This window comes from Prenolepis imparis, unplaced genomic scaffold (genome assembly GCF_030444845.1).
Source record: "Prenolepis imparis isolate NDT839.2.m4 unplaced genomic scaffold, iyPreImpa1.0 SCAF_6, whole genome shotgun sequence".
In the NCBI taxonomy this organism is placed as follows: Eukaryota; Metazoa; Arthropoda; class Insecta; order Hymenoptera; family Formicidae; genus Prenolepis; species Prenolepis imparis.
In genome coordinates this window covers 5,741,462-5,762,892 of record NW_028141164.1, presented here as the reverse complement: position 1 = coordinate 5,762,892, position 21,431 = coordinate 5,741,462, and the positions used below count along the sequence as shown (strand labels likewise).

At 34.0% G+C, this 21,431-nt stretch overlaps 5 protein-coding genes across 5 annotated transcripts in view; 2 read left to right on the top strand and 3 right to left on the bottom strand.

Moving 5' to 3' along the window:
• The first annotated feature begins 61 nt into the window (after positions 1–61).
• Positions 62–1,133, top strand: Ggamma1 (guanine nucleotide-binding protein subunit gamma-1). The gene is made up of 2 exons (XM_083040709.1): positions 62–230; positions 321–1,133. The coding sequence occupies exon 2, from the start codon at positions 332–334 to the stop codon at positions 536–538; it is 207 nt and encodes a 68-aa protein (XP_082896835.1). The 5' UTR covers positions 62–230; positions 321–331; the 3' UTR covers positions 539–1,133.
• A 184-nt stretch (positions 1,134–1,317) lies between these two features.
• Positions 1,318–4,314, bottom strand: LOC145937577 (ATP-dependent DNA helicase 2 subunit 1). Its single transcript, XM_083040704.1, has 9 exons — positions 4,174–4,314; positions 3,700–3,958; positions 3,443–3,614; positions 2,906–3,338; positions 2,709–2,805; positions 2,345–2,588; positions 2,049–2,210; positions 1,747–1,971; positions 1,318–1,605 (listed from the first exon to the last, which is right to left on the bottom strand). Exons 2-9 carry the CDS (start codon positions 3,862–3,864, stop codon positions 1,478–1,480), a joined length of 1,626 nt encoding a protein of 541 aa, XP_082896830.1. The 5' UTR covers positions 3,865–3,958; positions 4,174–4,314; the 3' UTR covers positions 1,318–1,477.
• Positions 4,315–5,022: 708 nt separating this feature from the next.
• LOC145937141 (uncharacterized) lies at positions 5,023–6,826 on the bottom strand. Its single transcript, XM_083040022.1, has 4 exons — positions 6,596–6,826; positions 6,120–6,219; positions 5,598–5,785; positions 5,023–5,418 (listed from the first exon to the last, which is right to left on the bottom strand). The coding sequence occupies exons 1-4, from the start codon at positions 6,623–6,625 to the stop codon at positions 5,347–5,349; spliced, it is 390 nt and encodes a 129-aa protein (XP_082896148.1). The 5' UTR covers positions 6,626–6,826; the 3' UTR covers positions 5,023–5,346.
• Positions 6,827–7,798: 972 nt separating this feature from the next.
• On the bottom strand, positions 7,799–20,876 carry LOC145937140 (uncharacterized). The gene is made up of 5 exons (XM_083040021.1): positions 20,735–20,876; positions 18,892–19,387; positions 18,179–18,480; positions 14,719–14,974; positions 7,799–12,851 (listed from the first exon to the last, which is right to left on the bottom strand). Exons 2-5 carry the CDS (start codon positions 19,156–19,158, stop codon positions 10,389–10,391), a joined length of 3,288 nt encoding a protein of 1,095 aa, XP_082896147.1. The 5' UTR covers positions 19,159–19,387; positions 20,735–20,876; the 3' UTR covers positions 7,799–10,388.
• LOC145937142 (uncharacterized) overlaps positions 20,831–21,431 on the top strand; it is a 66,988-nt gene continuing 66,387 nt past the window's right edge. Inside the window, exon 1 of the mRNA XM_083040023.1 lies at positions 20,831–20,953. The gene's annotated coding sequence lies outside the window, so the exon portion shown is untranslated. The remainder of the gene's footprint in view (positions 20,954–21,431) is intronic.

Genomic DNA, 21,431 nt, shown 5'->3' with positions numbered 1-21,431 from the left:
TGCGTTTGACAGCCAATCGATGCATCGTGTCGTGTCATCGTCGAGCAATCGTCAAGTGTCAAGTGTGAATTTGCCTTGAGGGATTGGCACAGGAAGGAATAAATCTTCAAAAAACTGATACGGCAAAGATCGTTGATAGAAAATCGAGGCGACGAGTGACTTTTCGCGACGAGGAAATCGAATTGTTGAGGCCTAGTTTTGTCTACGAGATTCCAGCATCGGACATCCAGGTAGCCTTTAAATTCGTAATGTACTTTCTCTCTTTGTTTTCTGTCGTCAGCTTGTACAGAGATTCTCTAATTTTCGTTGCATATTTACAGCTTTTATAGACATGAGTTTGAATTCGCAACAACAGCAACGTCTTGTGACGGAGCAGCTGCGTCGCGAGGCTTCTCTGAATCGGATTATGGTGAGCAAGGCTGTCGAAGACATCATGAAGTACATTACTGAACACGAGCAAGAGGATTGCTTGCTGGTGGGTTTCTCTTCGCAGAAATCTAATCCCTTTCGTGAGAAAAGCACCTGTATCCTACTTTAAACCAGCGTGCTTGAAATGAGAGTAAGAGAATTTCACTTTTTCTCTCTATAATTGCGATGGTATCAACGATAAATATATTCATGATTATAGAGTTTAATTTTTAAATTATTCTATGATATATTTAAGATTATCTATAGGAGGAGTATGAAATCAGATCTTCTGTCCTACATTTGCTATTAAGAGGATGCCTAAAGTTTTCAAATTATACAGAATTTCATATATTTCATATTATATTGCATAAAGGAATTTACGCATACCTTATTTTCCTATATCTGAACAAAATTATTGTAAATGTAATAGCAAGTTTGGATAAGATAATATATTTTTATATATAGGTAAAAGAGAGAAGAGAAAATACTGTTATATATTCATATGTATATTAAAATTGTCAAAATGATTGGGTATTAATTGTAAGACTTTATCTTTCAAACTAGTATTATTGTAATAAGACAAAAATAATAAAGCAATTTGACAATAGTTTTAAATAACAGGAAAAGCATATAAAACTTTGATTACAAAATTATAATAATACTAGTTCTTAATCTATGCTTAATATAAATTTTTACAATTTATATATTTTGCAGCAATCACGAAACAATTCTCTAAACGCCTTTATTAAGTGCCTATATAAAGTTTAAGACTGACAATGAAATTATGTAATACCATATATCTTCAACTGCTTTATTAAAAGGAACAGAAATTTTATATAACTTTGTGAATTACAGTATTTTGTCAAATAAAAATGTAGGGTATATTTTAAACAAAATAACAATCTAAATTTTCTCCTTTAGCATATTTACCAGACAGCACTTGCTGTATATTAAGAAGTTTTTTTTGCTACATATATATAAAATCATGTATTTTAAATGTAATTTCTCTCTTCGAATATCAATATTATTTTCTTTACGAAATATTATTTAACATAATTATGTATAATAATTATGATGTTTCCTTCTTGCTCTTTTTAATCCTTTTAGCTTTTGATGGTCCATCGGATTTGTCCATATTAGGATACATCTTCTTAAATTTAGGCATTAAGCTTACTGTTTTCTCACAGTTTTTATCATCTGGAGACAAAGCATAAATTTATATAATTTAATTTAAATTTATTTCTGCAATAATTTCTTTGTTCTGTATATATTTCTTTCCTTATTTTTTTTTTAATTTCAATTTATTAGCACATATATTGCAATATTAATATTACTTACATGACTGCTCAATTGAATCACTTGGTGGAGGACCAGGTTCCTTATCCAGAGCTAACTTCTCTACTATTTGTATTTGACATTCCAATTTGTAAGATCTAAATTTGTAGGGATGATAGTGCACATTGAGCTCGTCGATCGTTTCTTCCCAAAGCGCCACTTCTTCATCAGTTACCCAGTTCTGCGCATCATAATGATGCAATGCTTCACTCTTATCTCCTATGTTACCTAAAATACAAAATTACATTATTGATATGAAATATCTTAAATCATTGTGTTATTACATATAATATAATAGAATATACCTTCGTATGCGATTTTTGATAGATAAAAGCCGCCCAAGTCAGCATTTGGAATCATGTAGCAGAGATTAGTTTGAGTATTCATCCGCAATGTAAACATGCAAACAATCATTTTTCCTTTATCAACACATTTATTCAACAAAGCGCCGAAAAACAATAAATTGTCTGCAATCGAAAAAGAAAAATATTTATTTACTTATATTTTTATGATAAAAAATATTATAATTTAAAAATTGAATGTATTATCGTGTATGCGAGAAAATATCAAATCTTCATATTATATATTTTATGTGCTTTACCTTTACGAGTGCTACCGTAATCGGCTCTAATGAAATAATTTCGTTTAACGTGATATCTAAAGAGATCGTTAGGTATTAATTTCGTGCCGATTATCTTGATTCCAGGTGGATGTATATGCTTTATTCGGGAGAGCTCCTTTTGCGTAAAACGCAGCTTTCTGTGACCGATTAACTCCTTAGTTTCCAAATTAACTTCTTCTGGTATCATAAAAGGTAAATTAAGTTCCTCATTGTCACTATTCTCCTGTAATTAGTCAAGTAAATTAGATAGTATAGAAGAATAATAAGAAATCAAAGATTCAAGGTATTCAATATACATAATTAACAGAATTTTTCAGATATATATTATGCGTGAAATATGCACCTCATCATTGGTATCTTCATTTCTGAAATACGTCGATCTCGACAAAACTTGATTAGTAGCTTTACTCAATGGCTTTGTTTGCAAACATCTACGTTTTCTGTAAAAAAAAAAAAATGTTCATGTTTTATCTATAAAATTATATTATAATAATGTTATAAAAGTTAAAATATTATTCTTACTATAATATATAGATTTACCTGCCCAGAGTACGGATGACCACATCAAGTTCCAGATTGTTTGATATCTTTAAACATAAGCGTGCAATGTTTTTGGAGGGTGCTTTAATCTGTTGTACTAAATCCACTGGAGTTGTCATTTTGTAAACATCTATGTCCGTCTTTCTCGACAGTATCTCTAAATCTATGTAGAATTGATCCTGTTTCCAATCTTTCTTCAAACCAATCACGTATAATTTAATGTCCACATCCTTTAAAGATGCTGCCATTGATCTGATGCGATGTTTTTCATCATCAGCAAGTTTTGCGATATGAGAAGTAATCAGAACTATCCTGCGTTTGGTAAGAACCGTTTTTATCTTCAAGAAAATATCCATCGCATATGCTAATGCATCATGAAGAGGGTAAGCATCTTTAGATATCATGCTTTGATAACCCTTTATGCCACTTTTAACTATGAGAATGATAAGAAATTCATAAAATCATTAGATAAAAATTATGGCTGATATTACTAAAGCGCACTGTTTATTACTTATTGTTAGTTGTAATTATCCTTACTTAGTTTTCTAATTCGTTGTAAATCATCCAAGGTAACAACTCGTAGTTCTTGTAAATTTTGAATATGTTTCCATTCTGAGTTTGCATCGCTTTCTTCAGTACCAAATAATACTACACCCATCCAATCTTTCATACTCCATGCTAGTTTCTGTCGAAGAATTTGCTTATATAGCTGAAACAATTATGATTAATGATAATTAATTCTTTAGAAAGTTATTAGTAAGTCATTAATCAAAATAATGTGCAGTGCATCTAACCTTGAAAAATGTTTGAATGTAATTGAGTTTAGTTTTTGGTTCTACTTCAAACATTTTATATGTTGTATCGACAAGAAACAATGTGGCTTCTCTTACTCCATACCATTGACTTGTTTGCAAATCTTCTTCCTCATCAATATTGGAATCTTGTATATTGAGTGCCATTTTTGCTATTGTAGTTTAATTTTTTACTATTATTCTCCAGTTATCACTCAAATATTTAAGATGGAAAATATTCATAAAATTGGCTGCCATATACCTATAATTAAAACAAAGAAATTAAATATACTATTTTAAATATAAAGAATTATTGTAAAATATTTTTATAAGAACACAGTAAACATACACACAGATATCATATCTATATGTCAATTATGTCAATTTGTATTGTAACATTACCATTTTAGAGATTCAAGAGTTAAATGAAAAATATGATAAAAATACAAGTTATTTTTGAAAAAAATTAAAGATTACCAATATTGCAAAGAATTCTGTTCTCTCTCACTTTTATTATATACTTATAAAGATATAAAGCTTTTATCTCTTTTCTATTCAATGTGACTGTACATGTGCACATTCAGAATGACAGTTGTTACTACGTGCTACTATTATAAATGAGGCTTCACTGATTGGTACAAATTGCATAAGTTGACCAATGAAATGCTCAGTATATGAATCATAGTTTGGCGGGATTTATGATAGATGTTTCCTACATAAAGAGAGAAAATATAGAAATCTAAAAAAAATAAAACAATATAATTATTATATGATTTGTAATTATACATTTGGGAAATATTTTTTATTTATATGTGTTACATATAGTTTTAATAACGTATAAGTATAGAGACTGTACATTTTATGCAAAATATATGGAGGGTAGTTTATTTAAAAGAAATATGTTGTTGTTTAGAAAAAATGACACATTTTATTCAAATACACAAGTAACATAATTGTTACTTACATTACTTTACGCTTGTCAGTCTTAACTTTTCTTAATATAGATTATATTGAGTTAAAAAAAAAACTAAACTTTTTAATAACAAGCTAATATCAATTTTTTAGCGCAATACATTTGCTCTTGTTTGAGTCTACTATCAAAATGTATTAAGAGTATTAATTATTATTGTATTATTTTTCATAAAAGTTTAAAAAATAATGGTAACAATTCATTGTAGAAATATCTTAGAAATAAGTTGTTCTAATATTAATAATACAAATTACTAAGCATTATATTAGATATAATATTATGATCATATCAATATTTTTTTAATATCATTATTGTGCAAAAAGTAGACACTATTGGTGTCTATATATTAAACATTTTGATAGTTACTCTAATCAGATACGTCAACATATATATGTAACGCTCAGTATTAATCTCTCTGTTACAGATATATAAAAATACTTTGATTTGTTTAAGATAAACTTATCGTCACAGTATTTGAATACTTATCTATATATCTATATTAAAATTACTCTAGATATACTTATATTAACTATTATCTATATTAACTATTATATTATTATATGTAATCTTACTTAAATTGTATTTTTGTACTTTTCGTTATCAATCTATTTATCTTTAACTCTAATTAGAACAAATCTTTAACCCTAATTAATCTGATAGATAGAATTATGTTAACTTATTCAGATCTCTGTGAGCATAAAATCGTAGCTTTTACAGCGTGGGCATTGAGCATAATCGTACAGGAAAACAATCTGTAAAATAAAAGAGAAAAAATACATCAGTGTTAAAACTACTACTGTTTTAATAATGTTTTCAATAAATATTTTCATCTTCAATAAATTGAAAAAAACTACTGGAGAATTCAAAACAAAAAAAGTAAAAAAAGAGATACTCTAAACAGGTTCAAGAATAAAAACAATATTATACTGACCTTGGGATGTTGAGGACAACAATATCGTACTCTTCCTTTTGTCCAAAATCCACAGCCATTGCATATAATGTTAGAATGTGGTCTGTAACAAATGCATTTTGACGCACCAGAATTTGGCATATTTTGTGCAGTGATCCTCACATTGTTCTCTATTACATACTCTGAGTCCATGTTTATAGATCTATAATCTACAAGCAATAAAACACAAATAAATAGAATGATATATTATCTAAAGTCACACATTTATTCTTCAAATTAAGCAACTAAAGATTATTAGATTAAACGAAGCAATTATTATTTGGGATTGCATTAATATGCTAGTTAAAGAACATATTGAATATTTCACAGTAAAACTATTGGAAATTAACATTTATATCTTATTACGACAGGATAAGAGGAACACGATACATTATCATGTGGAAGCTCCCGAATATAAATCGATATAGATTATAGATCATCATCTAGTTTGTCAAGAAATTTTTTATCATCATAGCTTAGAAGAATATAAAATAATTAATTTACCTGAATCTATAAATGGAATATCACAGATTTCAGAATTTCGCCACGTACGTCTGCCTAAACCTTCGAACGACTTCCGATCGAGTCGCAATCTGATCGAGATCTGACACGGTAACAAAACAAACAATGAAGTACGCATCGGATGACATTGCCCCCCCCCCCCCCCTGCCCGAATTTAAACGTTACAAATTTCATGTTGTACTTTATCCATCGCACGTTAAAGTCGAGTTAAAAAACTTGCGTTATAAAATCCTTCAAATATGTATCGCGGATCGAATAATGATGTGTAATTCTTACAGAATTCGATAAATTACATGGAGAAAAGAAAAGGATCGTCAGGAAAATACGATTCGTTTGGAATTATATGCGAGGTAAGAAAATATAACCACAAAAATCCGTTACTTGTCTATGTTCCGGATCTAATTTAATATATTTTTCCTCGTATATACAAAAACATATATATGTGATTGTATAATTACAGTGTTTGGATGTGATTTTCCTCGCCGCATCTTCGATTTTCCATTATTTCGACGTGATTTCTCTGTAAAAACGACGATAAGTGATCCTTCGACAATCGATCAAAATAATCGATGTTAACCAGGTAATATATTGATCATTATTTCTCTATTTTTCATTGCGTTGAAATTTGTTGCGCCTTGATATTTACGGATTTCATATTATAAGTCGAAAGCATATAGCACGAACATATATATATATATATATATATATATATATATACATATATATATATATATATATATATATATATATATATATATGTGTGTGAAAGGAATTTTTGATATTTTCGTTTTACGCTTGTTTATATTCATAACAGATTAATACATATTTTATTTTTTTTAAATTTATTCTTTGATTTTACTTAGGCAAATAAATAAGATCTTAAATACGGACTTATAAATTTTTTTTTGTTTTCTAAGAAAAAGTTATCTAAACTTTTTATTTTTTCTCAATTAATATATATATATTTCTTTGGTGTTTCGTGTTTGCGTATATGCTTATGATGAAAAACGATATCTATTTTGAAATCACATTCGTATAATTTAGAAGGTAAGATATACACGTGCTTTTCTCGACTCTTTTTCGATCAAAAGTTGTATATTTGTCGTGCAAATCGAAGTTTTACACTCTCACGCTTAACATCTATATAAACAACAATAAAGGTACTTCATAAAAATATATCAGTGCCTGCGACATTTCCGTGAATACTGGAGTTTTATTCTTACAGAATTTGTATTATAACGGTGTCCCACATAAAAAGGAAAATTTTAGTGTTATATAATAAATCTCTGCTGTAAAGTAATGATCAAGTGTCGTAAAATATATTTAAGGACATTTTCGCATCACTGTATTAAAAATTCACTTCTTTGATATTTTCTCGAATTCGATAGAGATATATTTTTTCGTAATTAGTATATGTACATTGAGAGAATTTTCTCTTAGAATTTACCCTGAAAATCATGATAATCGTAGGACAATATGATATGGAAAGAATTTTATGAGAATTTTTCTGATTAATATTTATCACAATAAAAATAATAATATCTATCACAATAAAATATAAAACATGTTTGATTAATTTTACTAAACTACATAGTAAAATTAATGAAATATATTTTATATTTTATTGTAATAGATATTATTACTTTTATTGTGATAAATATTAATCAGAGAAATTCTCATAAAATTCTTTCCATACCATATTGTCTCATAATTATCATGATTTTCAGGGTAAATACTAAGAGAAAATTCTCTTTGTGTATACATATATACATTTACGATCCAGAGATATCATTAAAAAGCATTTAGCGTACAACACTTGCCATTATGTTACCGCAAAAATCAAAAGGCAAAAAAAATTGAAGCTGAAATATCAAATCTTGTATCTATTTATAACTTTTACGGTATGGAAGACAAACCGCGCAAAAATCAGTCCACGTAAATAGTGAAAATAAACATTTTATAGTGAAAATAAATAGTAAAAAGTAAAAATAAATATTTTCTTTTTAGCTGTCTGTATTTGCTCACGTTTGTTGATACTTGTTTTAAAATTTTCTTCGATAAAATTCGCGCATCTTTAAATTGCTTCAAGTATCGGGACACCGTTTAGGTACATGGAGTATGTAGGAAACTTTGTTTTTTATCTTCTTTTGAAAAATGTATTTTATAAGAGTATACGATAAAAATAATTTATACATTTATACGTGATATATATATATATATATATATATCTAGATATATATATATATATATATATATATATCTCTCTCTCTCTCTCTCTCATCTTATGTATAAAAGTACTTCGGTATTTAATTGGCATTCAGTTGTGAGGATTGCGACGCGATTTCTCTTATATATATCCTTCCTTAGATATATTTTTATCATTCGAGATAGCAAAAGCGATTTTTAACAGCGACGTATATAATACAAAAGTTAGAGATTTTCATGAGACGCTCGTGGAAAAATCGAAATGTCAATATAGATGTGAACAATGCGTAATGAAACATTACAAACGAAATAGTACATATGGTAATTTCGATTACCATATCCCGTAGAAAATGACAGTGCGTCTAATGCTATTGGTTACCCCTTCGAAATTTATATTTCTGCTTTACTCTTTTGGTCCTTTCCAACTATAACCATATGTATATAATTGTCTTTTCTTTCCTTAAGAGTCCTTAATTTGTTGTCTTGCGCGTTTTTGTTTAATGTATATAAAAGTATAATTTTGCCATTTGCCATCATATATATTAATATCATTTTTTGGTGAAAAAAGTATTATTTTGCGAGTTGAGAAAATATGTTTCCATATATAAACAAATTAAATTTTCATATTATTTTTCTTCTGATAGAAAAGCGCGATGAATATTAAGATTATCTATAAGCCATTCACATATCAGAAAAAAAAGATCCGCATAAAAATGCAACGAGATCAAATGAAAATATTTGCGACTTGTCGGCTTCGCAAGACATCAAATACATTACTATCCGTATCAGATTTTAGTGAGTTTTGCGTTTTCTTACTAAAGTACATTCCGATAAATATTCTGCAATATATATTTACGATCTTCCTTAATCAACAATTATATCATCTTCATCAGGTACACAAGCGATAACAGGTTACAAGCTTAACTTGATGACTTCTGCGAAACTTTCGAATTCGATACAGTTCGCTTGGCACGCGATTCTGTGAGATTCACAGAACTTCTCTGAATAACCATCTAATTCGCGGATCGATTCAGCAAAATACAAACGCAATCGCGCGTATAAATATTTACACGTTACGATATACGTCGCAGGCAATGCTTGGACCGCACAGAGAACCTCCTATCTCTCAATACGACAAATATTAATTCACATTTTGAAATGGTACATTATTTATGCACAATGATTCTGTCAGATAGGTCGACAAACGAATCATTCATTTAAATTTATTATTAAATATCGTGTTAATTCTGACGTAAAACGGCAATTCATCGGATTTAACATCGCGACAAATCCCCGATATCGTTTTCTTACACATCGAATATGTTTATTAACTTGAACAATCATCGAAACAGCGATATTATACTGTGTCTTTTTCTCTCTTTTCTCGCAGTTTCCTCTCTTATTCGTATATTAAATCAATTACATCTTACAGAGAGACATCGCACTATCAGTCCAACTTTAAACACGTTTGTTGCGATTTATTACAATGTAATATCCGTGATTTTCACATATAACACCGCGTTTCTTATAACTAAAATCATACTTTATTAAAATCCTTTTTAATCGAGAACACCAATTTTTTTTCAAGAATGTAATTGCAAAAATTTGATCGATGAACTATTTCTCAGAGATCGAAAATGTAAAGATGAGAAATAGAGGAATATATTGAAGGACTCTAAGCATAATAGAAAAAGTATAAATAAAAAGACTTGTATGCTAAATAATCTAAAGTGAACACTGGTTCGATATAGAAATATTTATAATGTCAGACTTAATCATTGAAATATTTCATCTTTCTCTCTCTTCTAACTATATATATTAATTTAACTTAGTATAGTTTGTAATGAAAATTCAACGTTATACGAATTACTGGATGACACATACACGACCAATAGAGGCCTTTGAATTTCATTTGTAATTCCCCTAAATTTTTTCGAGAGAATAAAGTTTTGTGACTAGCATAAGCATTTGTACGGAATATTCTGTACGCATGACGGAAAAATTTGCACGGTTCTCGTTTACACCTGTTTCTACAACACTCTCGCTTTATACTCTGACACCGACACCATTGTCGCTCTTGATTTCCGACACGACGTCGAACGTAGGGGTGCAAATGTCGGTGGGTGTAGGGATGGCGAGGGGCGCTAATCGCGGGTTCCTCTTGATCGGCGGACTTCTCAGGACGTAATTCGTGCAGGGTCTGACGCGTAATCTGTTCGAATGCACGGCTGGTTCCAGTCTTAGAATCGCGCAGGATCGCGTCGACGGATATCTAACTCGGTGCACCGATTCGGTGGATCTGCTCTGAATTGTCGCCTCGATAACGCATCTCTTCAGATTCACCGTCGACATGGAATTGTACGCCGACGACGGGTCCCGCTCAAAATCGGGCGTGAAATCGGGCGTGAAGACCGGTCCGTCGCTCTCTTCGAAGGACGTGAAGATGTCCGAGTCGGGTACGGACGGTGCGCTGAAGAAGGACTCGCGCAGGGACGACGATAGGGCGTCAGGACACATGAAGGGATCCAGAGACGTAAGGTCGTTGAGATCGCTGCCGCTGTTGCAGATTTGAAAGTCGTTGACCGAGTAGGACGACGGGAACGTTTGGTGCTCCGTTACGCTTGGCAGGATCTCCTGACTCCTCGAGGACTCGGACCACTTTGAGTCGGACGGTCGTCTCGAACTGAACCGGGTAGAATCGTGCTCCGCGAAGATAGGCTCCGGTAATCTCGCGTCCTTGCCCTTGTCCGAGTTTTTCAGCAGCGCTTCAAACAGATCGATCGGCTCCAACGTCGGCGTGTTACTGAAGAGAAGATCGTTCCCTTCATCTGTCGTTTGATTATCGTTCTGTGCGGACGGTTCGCTATAGTCCTCGATGTTCAACAATACGGTCGGTATCACCGGATCCGAATGCCTCACGGGACTGCATTTCTTATCTAGAGGTGATTTAGCGCGTTGCACGACGTTGATGTTCGCGGCGGGTCCTGGAATCTGGAAACTCTGCGCTTCCTTGTCTTGAAGGGACGCCGAGGGGAGAGGATCGATAGGACTCGGAGGTTCCGAGTGTATCGTCGGGACGATCAAGGAGTCCATCAAGTTGAAAGGCTCCAGCAGAGTTACACGGTGCGTCGAGTACGGATTGATCGTATTAATCGACTCGGAGTGCTTCAGCACGTCCAGAGTTCTGCGAGTTTGTGTCACGGTGCTGGCAGTAAGGTCTATTCTGTGAGGGTGCGCGTTTCTCGACGGTGGATCCAGGTTAATGAGATTAGCCAGTTTGTTCGACGTGATGGTCACATGCGGGACACTCGGCGAGACGCTTCGTTTCGGTGTGTTTATGTCAGATTCCGGTCTGACGCTGTTGAACATCGATGACGACGACGCGGAGGAATTACTCCGCAGCCTGAGCTTCAGATTCGGACTTCCGCGCCCGAAGTAGCCGCGGAACTTGGGTCGTGGATGCGAGATGATTCTGCTGGTAGATTTCCGTTGTTCCTCCAGCTGTTGACAGAGCATCATCGCGTGTCTCGCTAACGCGGCCTCGTATCCGTGATTGAGATTTTGCACCGAGCATCCGCGATTCTCCGTGCTGTTGCCGCTCGCTGGGAAGTGTTTTCTGCCCGTCCCGGAAGTGTGCGCCGTGGCCTTGAGATTGGAATCCGACATGGATGACAAATTCGAGTTCCGTCTCTGAGGAACAACGTTGTTGCGGCAGAGCGCTTCGTTGAAGTCCTTCGTGTCCACTACGGAATTGTTCGACCCGTTTAACATCGGATCCGACAACGCGTTCAGAGGAAGAAACTTGCGACTGCCGTGCGCCCCGTCGCTCTTCAGATTCTGATAAGATATGAACTTGGTCTCGGAGATGATAGGGAAGCCCTTGCCATTCAGCCGCTTGTGATTCAACCGTCGAAGATGTCTGATCTTGTTGAAGGTCGGATCCAACATATACTTGAGATTCTTGATCTTGTCGATGTTGTGATTAGAGTCGATTACGTGGTTCCGATCGATGATGTACTTCGGATCGAGCATCTTCGTTAGATCGTGGATATTTTCCTCGATTATATCGGCCGGTCGGCTGCTGCATGACGCGACGTGGTCGATGTGGTCGTGCTTTTCGAGCGAGATATCGGTCTGCCTGCCCGATGTCTCTAAAGCAGATTTTCTGCTGGTATAAAAGACGTTATGTGGCTTGGCGGTGGCGAAGCAATCCTCCACGAACGGATGCCGTCTGCTCTCGTTGCTATCCTCGTTGTTTACCTCGGCCAACTCGAGGTTCGTATTGGTGCCTCGTCTCATAGGCGAGCAACCGTACCTGCTCGGCATCACGCCGAACAAAGCGACTAGATCCTCGGCAATCTTCCCGGCGGCAACGCGCATTTCACCATGATGAAATGCGTAGATCCATGGATTCGCACCGCTGTGTGCCAGAATCGGCAGACCCAGCCACACCACCGCCCATTCTGACAGGATGTTGGTGCCACAAAAGATGTCTACTAGCATGCAAGTCTGAAAAATGAGAGAGAAGAGTGTTCGACATTCTTGTCAAAGCTAGGTGCAAAGCGCGATATGCAACAACTGCGATATCACGATCGCGTCAAAGTAAAGAGGATAGGTTTCTACAATAAAACAGCTAAAAGATATCGATTTCCGAAGAAATTTCGAAAACCGATACGAACACCCCGATACGTCCCTTTGAAGTCTGCCTCATTCCACGTTATAAAAATTATTTCACGATGCATCGCGTTTGCAGCCTTTGTTTGGCGCAGTAAATTTGCAAAAGAAATGGAACGTAAATACTATTTCTTTGCCGCAAATTAAATTATTAACTCATGAATTTTCCATCGAATATTAGCCAATGAAACGCTTGATCAATGATTTTTTGTTAATCATTAATCGCTGTTAAAAGAACTTAAACTTTGAATTAAACAAATCAATTGCGAAATCAAACAAGTCAATTTGCGAAAATATGTTAAGAAAAAATTCGACACACTCTTGGTTCTGGAAATTTTTGCAATTACATTCCCGTTTTTTTATGACGCAGAAACAACAAAGGGCACATCATTAAAGCACCATGGCAAATAACGATATAGTTTTCTCTCTCTTTCGTTTTTTTTTTGTAAGCATGCATCCGTCACGTTTTTAGCTTCTGTAATTTCATAAATTGCGTTAGTCTTCCCCCAGTTTAACGAAACTTTCGCTCACTTAAGACAAGCTGGTCCAAGTTGAGATCAAAAAAACTTTGTTATCGCTTATCTCAATAACATTGGTTTTGAAATAAATCAATTCAGCCCTAAGATAATCCGACGCGTTAACGCTTAGCCTTCGAACTTTGTTTTTTTGTTGTCTACCGAATTGCGAAAAACTTTACGCGCGGGATTATTCGAAAGAAATATTTTTTTCCCATAATTCATTTGGTTCGTTCTTGGCGAGGATATTCCACAACATCGGACACGATCATGATACGGGAATTCTGTATCAAGTTGTTCAGTCCCGCGATATAATCGGCGCGCGTTAATCTGTCCACGTGTCTTTTATCGCTGCCGTGAAACGAAATTTTACGCAGACTGATAAACATTATAGCCGATCGTCTCATAATAAATGTCCAAAGCTCGGTCCTCTTTGCCGGTGAATTTGCGCGTGCCTGATTCAGCTCTGGCGGAGATAATATGGGCGGTAAAAAAAGTGTTCGTACTACTGCAGCAACGCGTGGACCGTGCTAAAGAATAAACAAGTCACCTCTTCTGTCCCGAGTTAATCGTCCGTAACCGAGATGAGCATCAGTGACGTTCGCACAGATGGGAGACGGAATTTCATATACGGATTTTTATAACGCGACGGGAGTTAAAGAGGCGTAAAATAGACGGGATGCAGTAGATAGAATCGATACACATGAACATTTATTCGACTTTGGAAAAGATTGAGAAGTCACGTGACAAGCTAATCACATACGTCAGATTCGATATGTCAATTGCTTTTCGGCGTTAATATCGTAACGTGATTCTTCTCTCATTCTTTATTTTTGCTCTTCTCTCTGTACTTTCTCTATATAGGTACCAATGTTATTATTCCATCATAACGCACCTTATGAACACTATATTAGATTAAAATCTCGTTTTCCGGTGCGGTCACATATAGCCGACAGCGAAATGAAATTGGTGTTTACGCGTCCGACGACATCTAAGTAGTGAAGGTGCTTTAATGATCAGACACGGCGCAACATGCGACCGTAGTTTCGTCCTTTGAGCTCGTCTATTTTTTTTACGTGAACGCGCGACAGCTTGCAGGGAGTTCTTTTAGAATCTTTTTACGATGGCAAGGTAAAAATCTTTTCGCCAAACAATTTGGCGCAGCGTGCTTGCGCTGTTTCACTCACTTGAAATGGAAGCCACAGGATGAGAAACGCGCCGACCGTAACCGCCAGCGTCTGTCCGTAACGAGGCAGTGCCAAGGTTTGCGTTTGATGTCTGAACGATAATTCCACCGTGTAAATCGCGCGTGCGTGTGCACGTGCAACGAGGTAGACGTACATGTAGCAGCTCAGCAGGACCAGGGCGCTCGGTGCCCAGACTGCCACGAACAGAAACACCCTGACTGGCGGTAGGACGGCTGTGTCGAATCTGCAGCTTCCGCTGCAAGAGAAAATTGCAATAGGGAAGATACATTAAAAAAATCTCATAAAAAAATAAAATACAAACTAGTATGTTTTTCTAACATTAAAATGGTTTTTTATTTATTTATTTTTTTTATTGACTCGTATTAAATTTCGCAGGATATTTAAGCCGGAATATATATAAAGTACATAGTATATAATTAAAAAAAAATATATGATACACGTGCGCGGGATATACGCTGCCGGAGATGTAACTGCTTATAAAAATTTATATCTCATAAATGCAATGTTCGCAATATGAGCGCAACGGGATAGACGTGGGATCCGTGCAACGGATCGGGGGATGGGCTCGATCGATTCAAGTTCCCCCAGGTTGCTTTGTGATTGCGCAAAGGTACGTATCAAAGGGTTAAAGAACCTTCTTCTCGCCCTTTGTAGCCTACGTTTTAGCGCGTCGCTTGATCGGTCGTGCACAACTTGTGGCACGTCGAGCTTACGAAGTGAGAGAGACTTTCTCGCCTCGTCAGGTGGTACAAGCAATATACCGCAGAGTTAATATATCGCTGCAATTCCTGGCAACCTGTAATTCGAGACTCCCCTGTGTTTTTATATCGCGTTTAGATCGCGTGACTTGGAATTGACTGTTCTAGGGAGATTATGTTTATGTCGAGATCGTGCTAAAAATTTGTTAAATATCGAGCGTTCGCTTTCAAAGAATTAGCTACGAGCCACCAGAAATTGCAAGTCAAGAATAATAAGAAAATTATTCTAATTAAATTTTATCTCTTTATATGAAAATAACGAAAGCCATCAATTCTAAATATTATGTTTGCCCTTTTTTAATCAACTTAATTTAAAAGATTGAATAATTATAGTATATATATCTTTGTATATAGTCACGTAGTATTAGCATAATTTCTTTAATAAGATCATGATGTTTTTGCGCTGTAATTAAAGATACAATTATGAGATGATGTTAAGTTCTTTGACAATTTGCTTTTTATACTGAAGCGTTAAAAAGATATATACTCGAGCGTTAAAAAATGGCAAGACTTAATATAAGTCGCGCGGATCCTCATTCTTATACTATTTTCACCTTATAATCTTAAACATGCAGAGCACAAATATATCTTTTACTTATTATGCCATCTGTGTATAATATATCCATTCTTTTCGAGATGCCACGTGTCGTAGAATAATATGCGACGCATCATATAGGTGTTTTCAGACGGAACTTTAATAGAGTTTCTCATATTCTATCCATAGCAATCGCGTTAGAAAGTTTGTTTAACGCTATCCATTGAATACTCGAAGGACTGCTCCATTTTTAAAATCTTAATCAACGAAAGGTTACTTAATTGAAGTTTATTGAGTAAGCTGACTCGATTTGTATTTATCGCGCTCAATGAATTAAATTATACTTTAAATGTTGCATTTATCATCCGCGATCATTTTCGCGGCAGTATTATTACATCTATCTTTTGTTATGTAAGGAGAGTTTTCCATTATAGTCGTTCTTTATTATTCAATTTCGAAAAATCGCAAGTTCCCTGTAGCATATTTTTCAGAAGTGATCCTAAATAATAAATGTATCCGAGATTTATACGTGCGATATACCACCCGTAGATTATTCTGAACAATAGATTTATTCGGAATTAACGCGAGAGAGTGTATAAGAAATTGAACCATTTATGTTCGTTGATCGAATAATGTTCTTGTTGTGTCTTGTAATTGTTTTGCAATCTTCCGCAAAAAATTTTTCACGCTTAAATTGTTTTTAATAAATAAGAATTGTTGTAAAAGCTGACGTGAAAAATATCGTGCATTAAGTAAATACTTGCAGAGAGAGAGAGTGTATATATATATATATATATATATATATATATATATGTATAGGAAATCGCGCGCTTGTGATTTCCTTTGTGACACTTTAATTGCGCGAAATGCAAATTGTTTTTTTTTTTTTCACTTTTTAGTTTTTAATTAGAATATTTGATAAAGCATATTTTAGAAAACAATGATTATAAGCGAATTTAATAATACTCGAATTCAAATTGTCACGTAATTTGCAATATTGGATATTGTTAGTTTGAACGTGTATATTAAGCACGTTTTATCGCAATCAGTTGTAATTTAACGATTTAGCGATTAATTGGAGATGGTTTCTGGATAAATATGGTTATTCATGGAAGCGTGGGACGCTGTATAAAATTATATGTAGCTATTTATTCTTTTCTCTCTTTGTGTTATGGAACGTGACTAGAAGAAAATTTAATAATTTTCCAGAGATATTTTGTTTGCTGATATACATGTGGGACGAGATGAAAATAGAATCTGCTACTATAATAAAGTTGATTTTTCTTCAGATAATTCTATATACGCAAATTATCTTGGAGCAACATGATAATAATAATAAATTTTAATAATTTAAACATTAATAAATTACATTAATTACATATAAGGTAGAATAAAAAAAAAAGTAATACGCGTATGCATACACAGAAAGAATTTTTTCTTAGAATTTACCTTGAAAATCATGGTAATCGTGGGACAATATGGTATGAAAAGAATTTAAAAAATATGTTTAATTAATTTTACCTTTATATTTTTAGTAAATTTTACTATACTTTTAGTAAAATTAATCAAACATATTTTACGTTTTATTGTGATAGATATTATTATTTTTTATTGTGATAAATATTAATCAGAGAAATTCCATAAAATTCTTTCCATACCATATTGTTCCACGATTACCATGATTTTCAGAGTAAATTCTAAGAGAAAATTCTCTCGGTGTATGTATTGCATATTTTATTACAACGAAACGGTTCATACGCTATTCCATTCAAACTTAAGTTAGGCAGTTTTACTTGAGATGAACAATCCCGAAAATTACAAGTTCCCCATAGTAGTCCCCAGAGTAATTCTAAATAATAAATATACACGAGATTTACGTGTAAACATATACCACCTACAGAGATTATTCTAAATAATAGATTTATTTGGAATTACGCGGTAGAATATACTACAAAAAGTTGTCATTTATATTAATTGATTGAGTAACACTTGGCCTTTTGTATCTTGTAACAATCTCTTATGTCTTTATACAAGTTGCAGCGAATATTTTTTAGCGGCTTAAATTATTCTCGAGATAAATACAAAATGTTATTCTAAAAATATTGCAATATATAAGAAACATATAATATATTGAAGAAAAAATTACCCATGCAACTGCATCTTTCCGGTGATTTGAGCGTAGATGAGGGGCGAGAGGCCGATGGCGATAGCGTATATCCAAAAGACCACGATATATTTCTCTATGCTGCTGTGGGTGATGATGTTCTTGTACCGTAATGGTTGCGCCAATGAAGTCAAACGATCAACCGCGATTGCCACCGTCACCAGGACGCTTACGCTGCAGAGCGCGATTATGATGCAGTACGGCATGATGCAGAGGGTGGAGACACCGTTTTCCGATAGACTGGAGAGCTCCAGTTGCATTCCGAAGGGCATAAACACGCCGACCTGAGAGAGAGAGAGAGAGGAGTCAATGAGAGAGAAGCTCTAGCCCGTTTTATCACAAATCTAAACGAGAATCTGTGATTGCGCTATTATATGAAAGTTGGCCCCTAAACCGGATTCGTTGTCAAAAGACGCAGAGTCAATATTGACATTATATTAGGAATCAGTTTATGGCGCGAGAGCATTGTAGAACCAATATTTGTACTAGAATACCAATTAATATTTCTAATGACCCGAAAAAGCAAAGAAATCTTATGTCAATCTATCGCGAGGCAACAAAATTAAGTAAAAACTCAATGAACTATATACTAGTAATTAAATAATTATTAATGATAAATATATTGCATATTACTGTTAACACAGACACTTTTTATAATTATACGAATATGTGAAAAAGTTAAATAATAATCTTACCCCGAAATCGCTAATGGCCAAGGAGACTAGTAGGCAGTTAGAGGCGGTCCGGAGTCTCTTGTACTTGTAGAAGGCGGCCAGGATGATAGAGTTGCCGGTGACAGTGATAGGCGACAGAATACACACTATGGAAACCGCTAAAACCACCGAGATGGGGCTGACATCCAGTCGCGTGTCTATCCTGGTGACGGTGGGTATGAGAGCGGTCGTCAATTCTTCGACGACGGCGGTGGACGGCAGCGACGTGTCCGTGGCGAGCGTTGACATTGTCGCTCTTGCGGCAGTAACCGAGTCCGCGCTTATCCCTCGCCTATACGACCTTCCTTCAAGTCAAGTTCCCTTCGTCCTCGTAGACGCGTCCTCCTCCGTACGACGTCATGACGCGATGTCTTCCAGACTGTCACGTCGCGCCAGGACGACACGGACGATCGACGGCGAGATCACTCGCCCTTAAAACGCGGATGATCAGTCGCTCTGACGTCGTCGCTCCTGCACGCTGGAAGCAAACCGCCGCATTTTTCATGGGATGAACCGATAATTGGATTATCTCGCCGGGACAACAAAGTTGCTTCCGGCATGTAATCATCTTCGTTAATCTTTGGTCGTCATATTTTTAATTATTCGATAACGATAGAAAGATATGCGAATCATGATTAACAATGGCAAACTAATATGAATGTAACGATATCGCAAATTAGTGCGCGACTGAAAATTTTTGATAATTACAATGTTACGGAGAGAGAGAGAGAGAGAGAGAGAGAGAGAGAGAGAGAGAGAGAGAGAGAGAGAGAGAGAGAGAGAAAGAGAATTTCAAAGCTTATTTGCATATATTCCCTGTACTTTGCGTGATAACTGAATGTATCGCGCGAAATAGCTGAATGCATATTATACATTCAATTTACGATAAATAACTTTTCATCATATACCTACACACACACACACACATATATATATATATATATATATATATATATATATTTCTCGTGCAAAATTTTATTCGCAATTATAGACAAAATAGGTAAAAAATTTATCTCTCAAAAAATAAAAAAGAAATAGTAATGAAAATTAAAAAAATAATTACAATAGATTAATGTCATATATATTTGTTTTTCCTCATAATATTATATTGGTATAAAATTTTGTATAAAATTTTGTATAAAATTTTGTATAAAATATTAACATAGACTTTACGATGTAGATGGAATTATTGACATGAATTAACTTGTATGACCTGAATCTCTATTATATCTATTTTTACTGTTTTTTATTTTAATTTACATTTGAACTTTAATTTGATGTGAAGATAAATACTATTTTGAAAATTGTGTGCGTATGTGATTTCAATTTTAAATCTTGAATTATTTCTACTGGAAGATAGCTTTAAACTTTGGAGTATTATTATTGTCATATGCGAAATTGAAGTACAAGATGAATCTAGTATTAAACTCTACTTTTGTGTTTATATTAATTTCCTGACTTTGAAATCGTAACTTTCTCAGAAAATTGTCGGATTGAATTAAAATAAAACGTTCCAAAAGGACAGTTAGTTCTTAAATAATAATGATTAATTATTATGAGAAAAAATATTCTATGCATTTTAGAACAAATTTTAAGTAATTTTACCTTTGCATAAATATTTATTCTCTTTACTGGTAAACACTTTAATTTAAAACGCAGTATTGTTTGAGGAAATATTGTGTGAGAAACATTAAAAGAGTTAATTATTAATTTCCAGGATTCTAATTATTTTGTGCGATTCTAGAACAAAGCTCAATTATTTCTTGCTGATGAGATAATTCTGTATAAGATAATTCTTCCACAAGGTTTAGTTCTTTCCACTAACCTTCTACGTTGTGGTTTGTTCCCAGAGGCATTGCGACTTCCCATGTTCGGCAATCTGAGGCTTTCTACCTTATTGACGAGAGATTCTCGAGATTCGCGGTACTGAAGTGCTTGGACTTAACTAGAGCAATCAATCCGTTGAGAAATTACGAGTTGTCGTAACGTTGAGTTTCCTGACCTTCCTGTCAGGAATCGGAAGTGAATTGAGATATAAGATAAGGTATTTGCGTTTTCTTGATTTTCTTCTACACCTATTTCCCTCTTCGCTTTTACAACTCTTCCGACTTTGTTATATCTGCTCGCCTCCTGAAATCAAAAGTGTATTCTCGTTTTTAATCATCTTTCTTTTAAAAATACTAGAACAACACAAGCGCGCGATGTTATGTTAAAAAAATAATATTAAAAAAAAAATAATATAAAGTTTGTTTAAACTTGATTAATATTTTTTCACAGAAATCAGCTGATTAAAACGTTAATTTGCTAATTAAATTTTAAAATAATAATATAGTAAAAAATTAAGATAGTAATATGTTGTAAATAATATGTTATAATACCTCATTCTTGATTAATATTTTTTGACAGAAATCAGCTGATAACTGTCAAAAATATTATAACATATTATTTAAAACATATTATTATTTTAATTTTTATAACATATTATTTTAAAAATTAATTAGAAAATTAACCCTTTAATCAGC

Excerpts from the sequence above, each read along its gene's own strand:
- Ggamma1 (XM_083040709.1), top strand. The coding sequence starts at position 332 with ATGAGTTTGAATTCGCAACAACAGCAACGTCTTGTGACGGAGCAGCTG.
- LOC145937577 (XM_083040704.1), bottom strand. The coding sequence starts at position 3,864 with ATGGCACTCAATATACAAGATTCCAATATTGATGAGGAAGAAGATTTG. Across the intron at positions 3,615-3,699 it reads ACATTCAAACATTTTTCAAG|CTATATAAGCAAATTCTTCG; the intron begins GTTAGATGCACT and ends TAATTGTTTCAG. Across the intron at positions 1,606-1,746 it reads TGATTCAATTGAGCAGTCAT|ATGATAAAAACTGTGAGAAA; the intron begins GTAAGTAATATT and ends CTTTGTCTCCAG.
- LOC145937141 (XM_083040022.1), bottom strand. The coding sequence starts at position 6,625 with ATGCGGCGAGGAAAATCACATCCAAACACT. Across the intron at positions 6,220-6,595 it reads GAAAATCACATCCAAACACT|ATCTCGATCAGATTGCGACT; the intron begins GTAATTATACAA and ends TTACCGTGTCAG. Across the intron at positions 5,419-5,597 it reads GTTGTCCTCAACATCCCAAG|ATTGTTTTCCTGTACGATTA; the intron begins GTCAGTATAATA and ends TTTATTTTACAG.
- LOC145937140 (XM_083040021.1), bottom strand. The coding sequence starts at position 19,158 with ATGTCAACGCTCGCCACGGACACGTCGCTGCCGTCCACCGCCGTCGTC. Across the intron at positions 18,481-18,891 it reads TGGCCATTAGCGATTTCGGG|GTCGGCGTGTTTATGCCCTT; the intron begins GTAAGATTATTA and ends TCTCTCTCTCAG. Across the intron at positions 12,852-14,718 it reads TCCTGTGGCTTCCATTTCAA|ACTTGCATGCTAGTAGACAT; the intron begins GTGAGTGAAACA and ends CTCATTTTTCAG.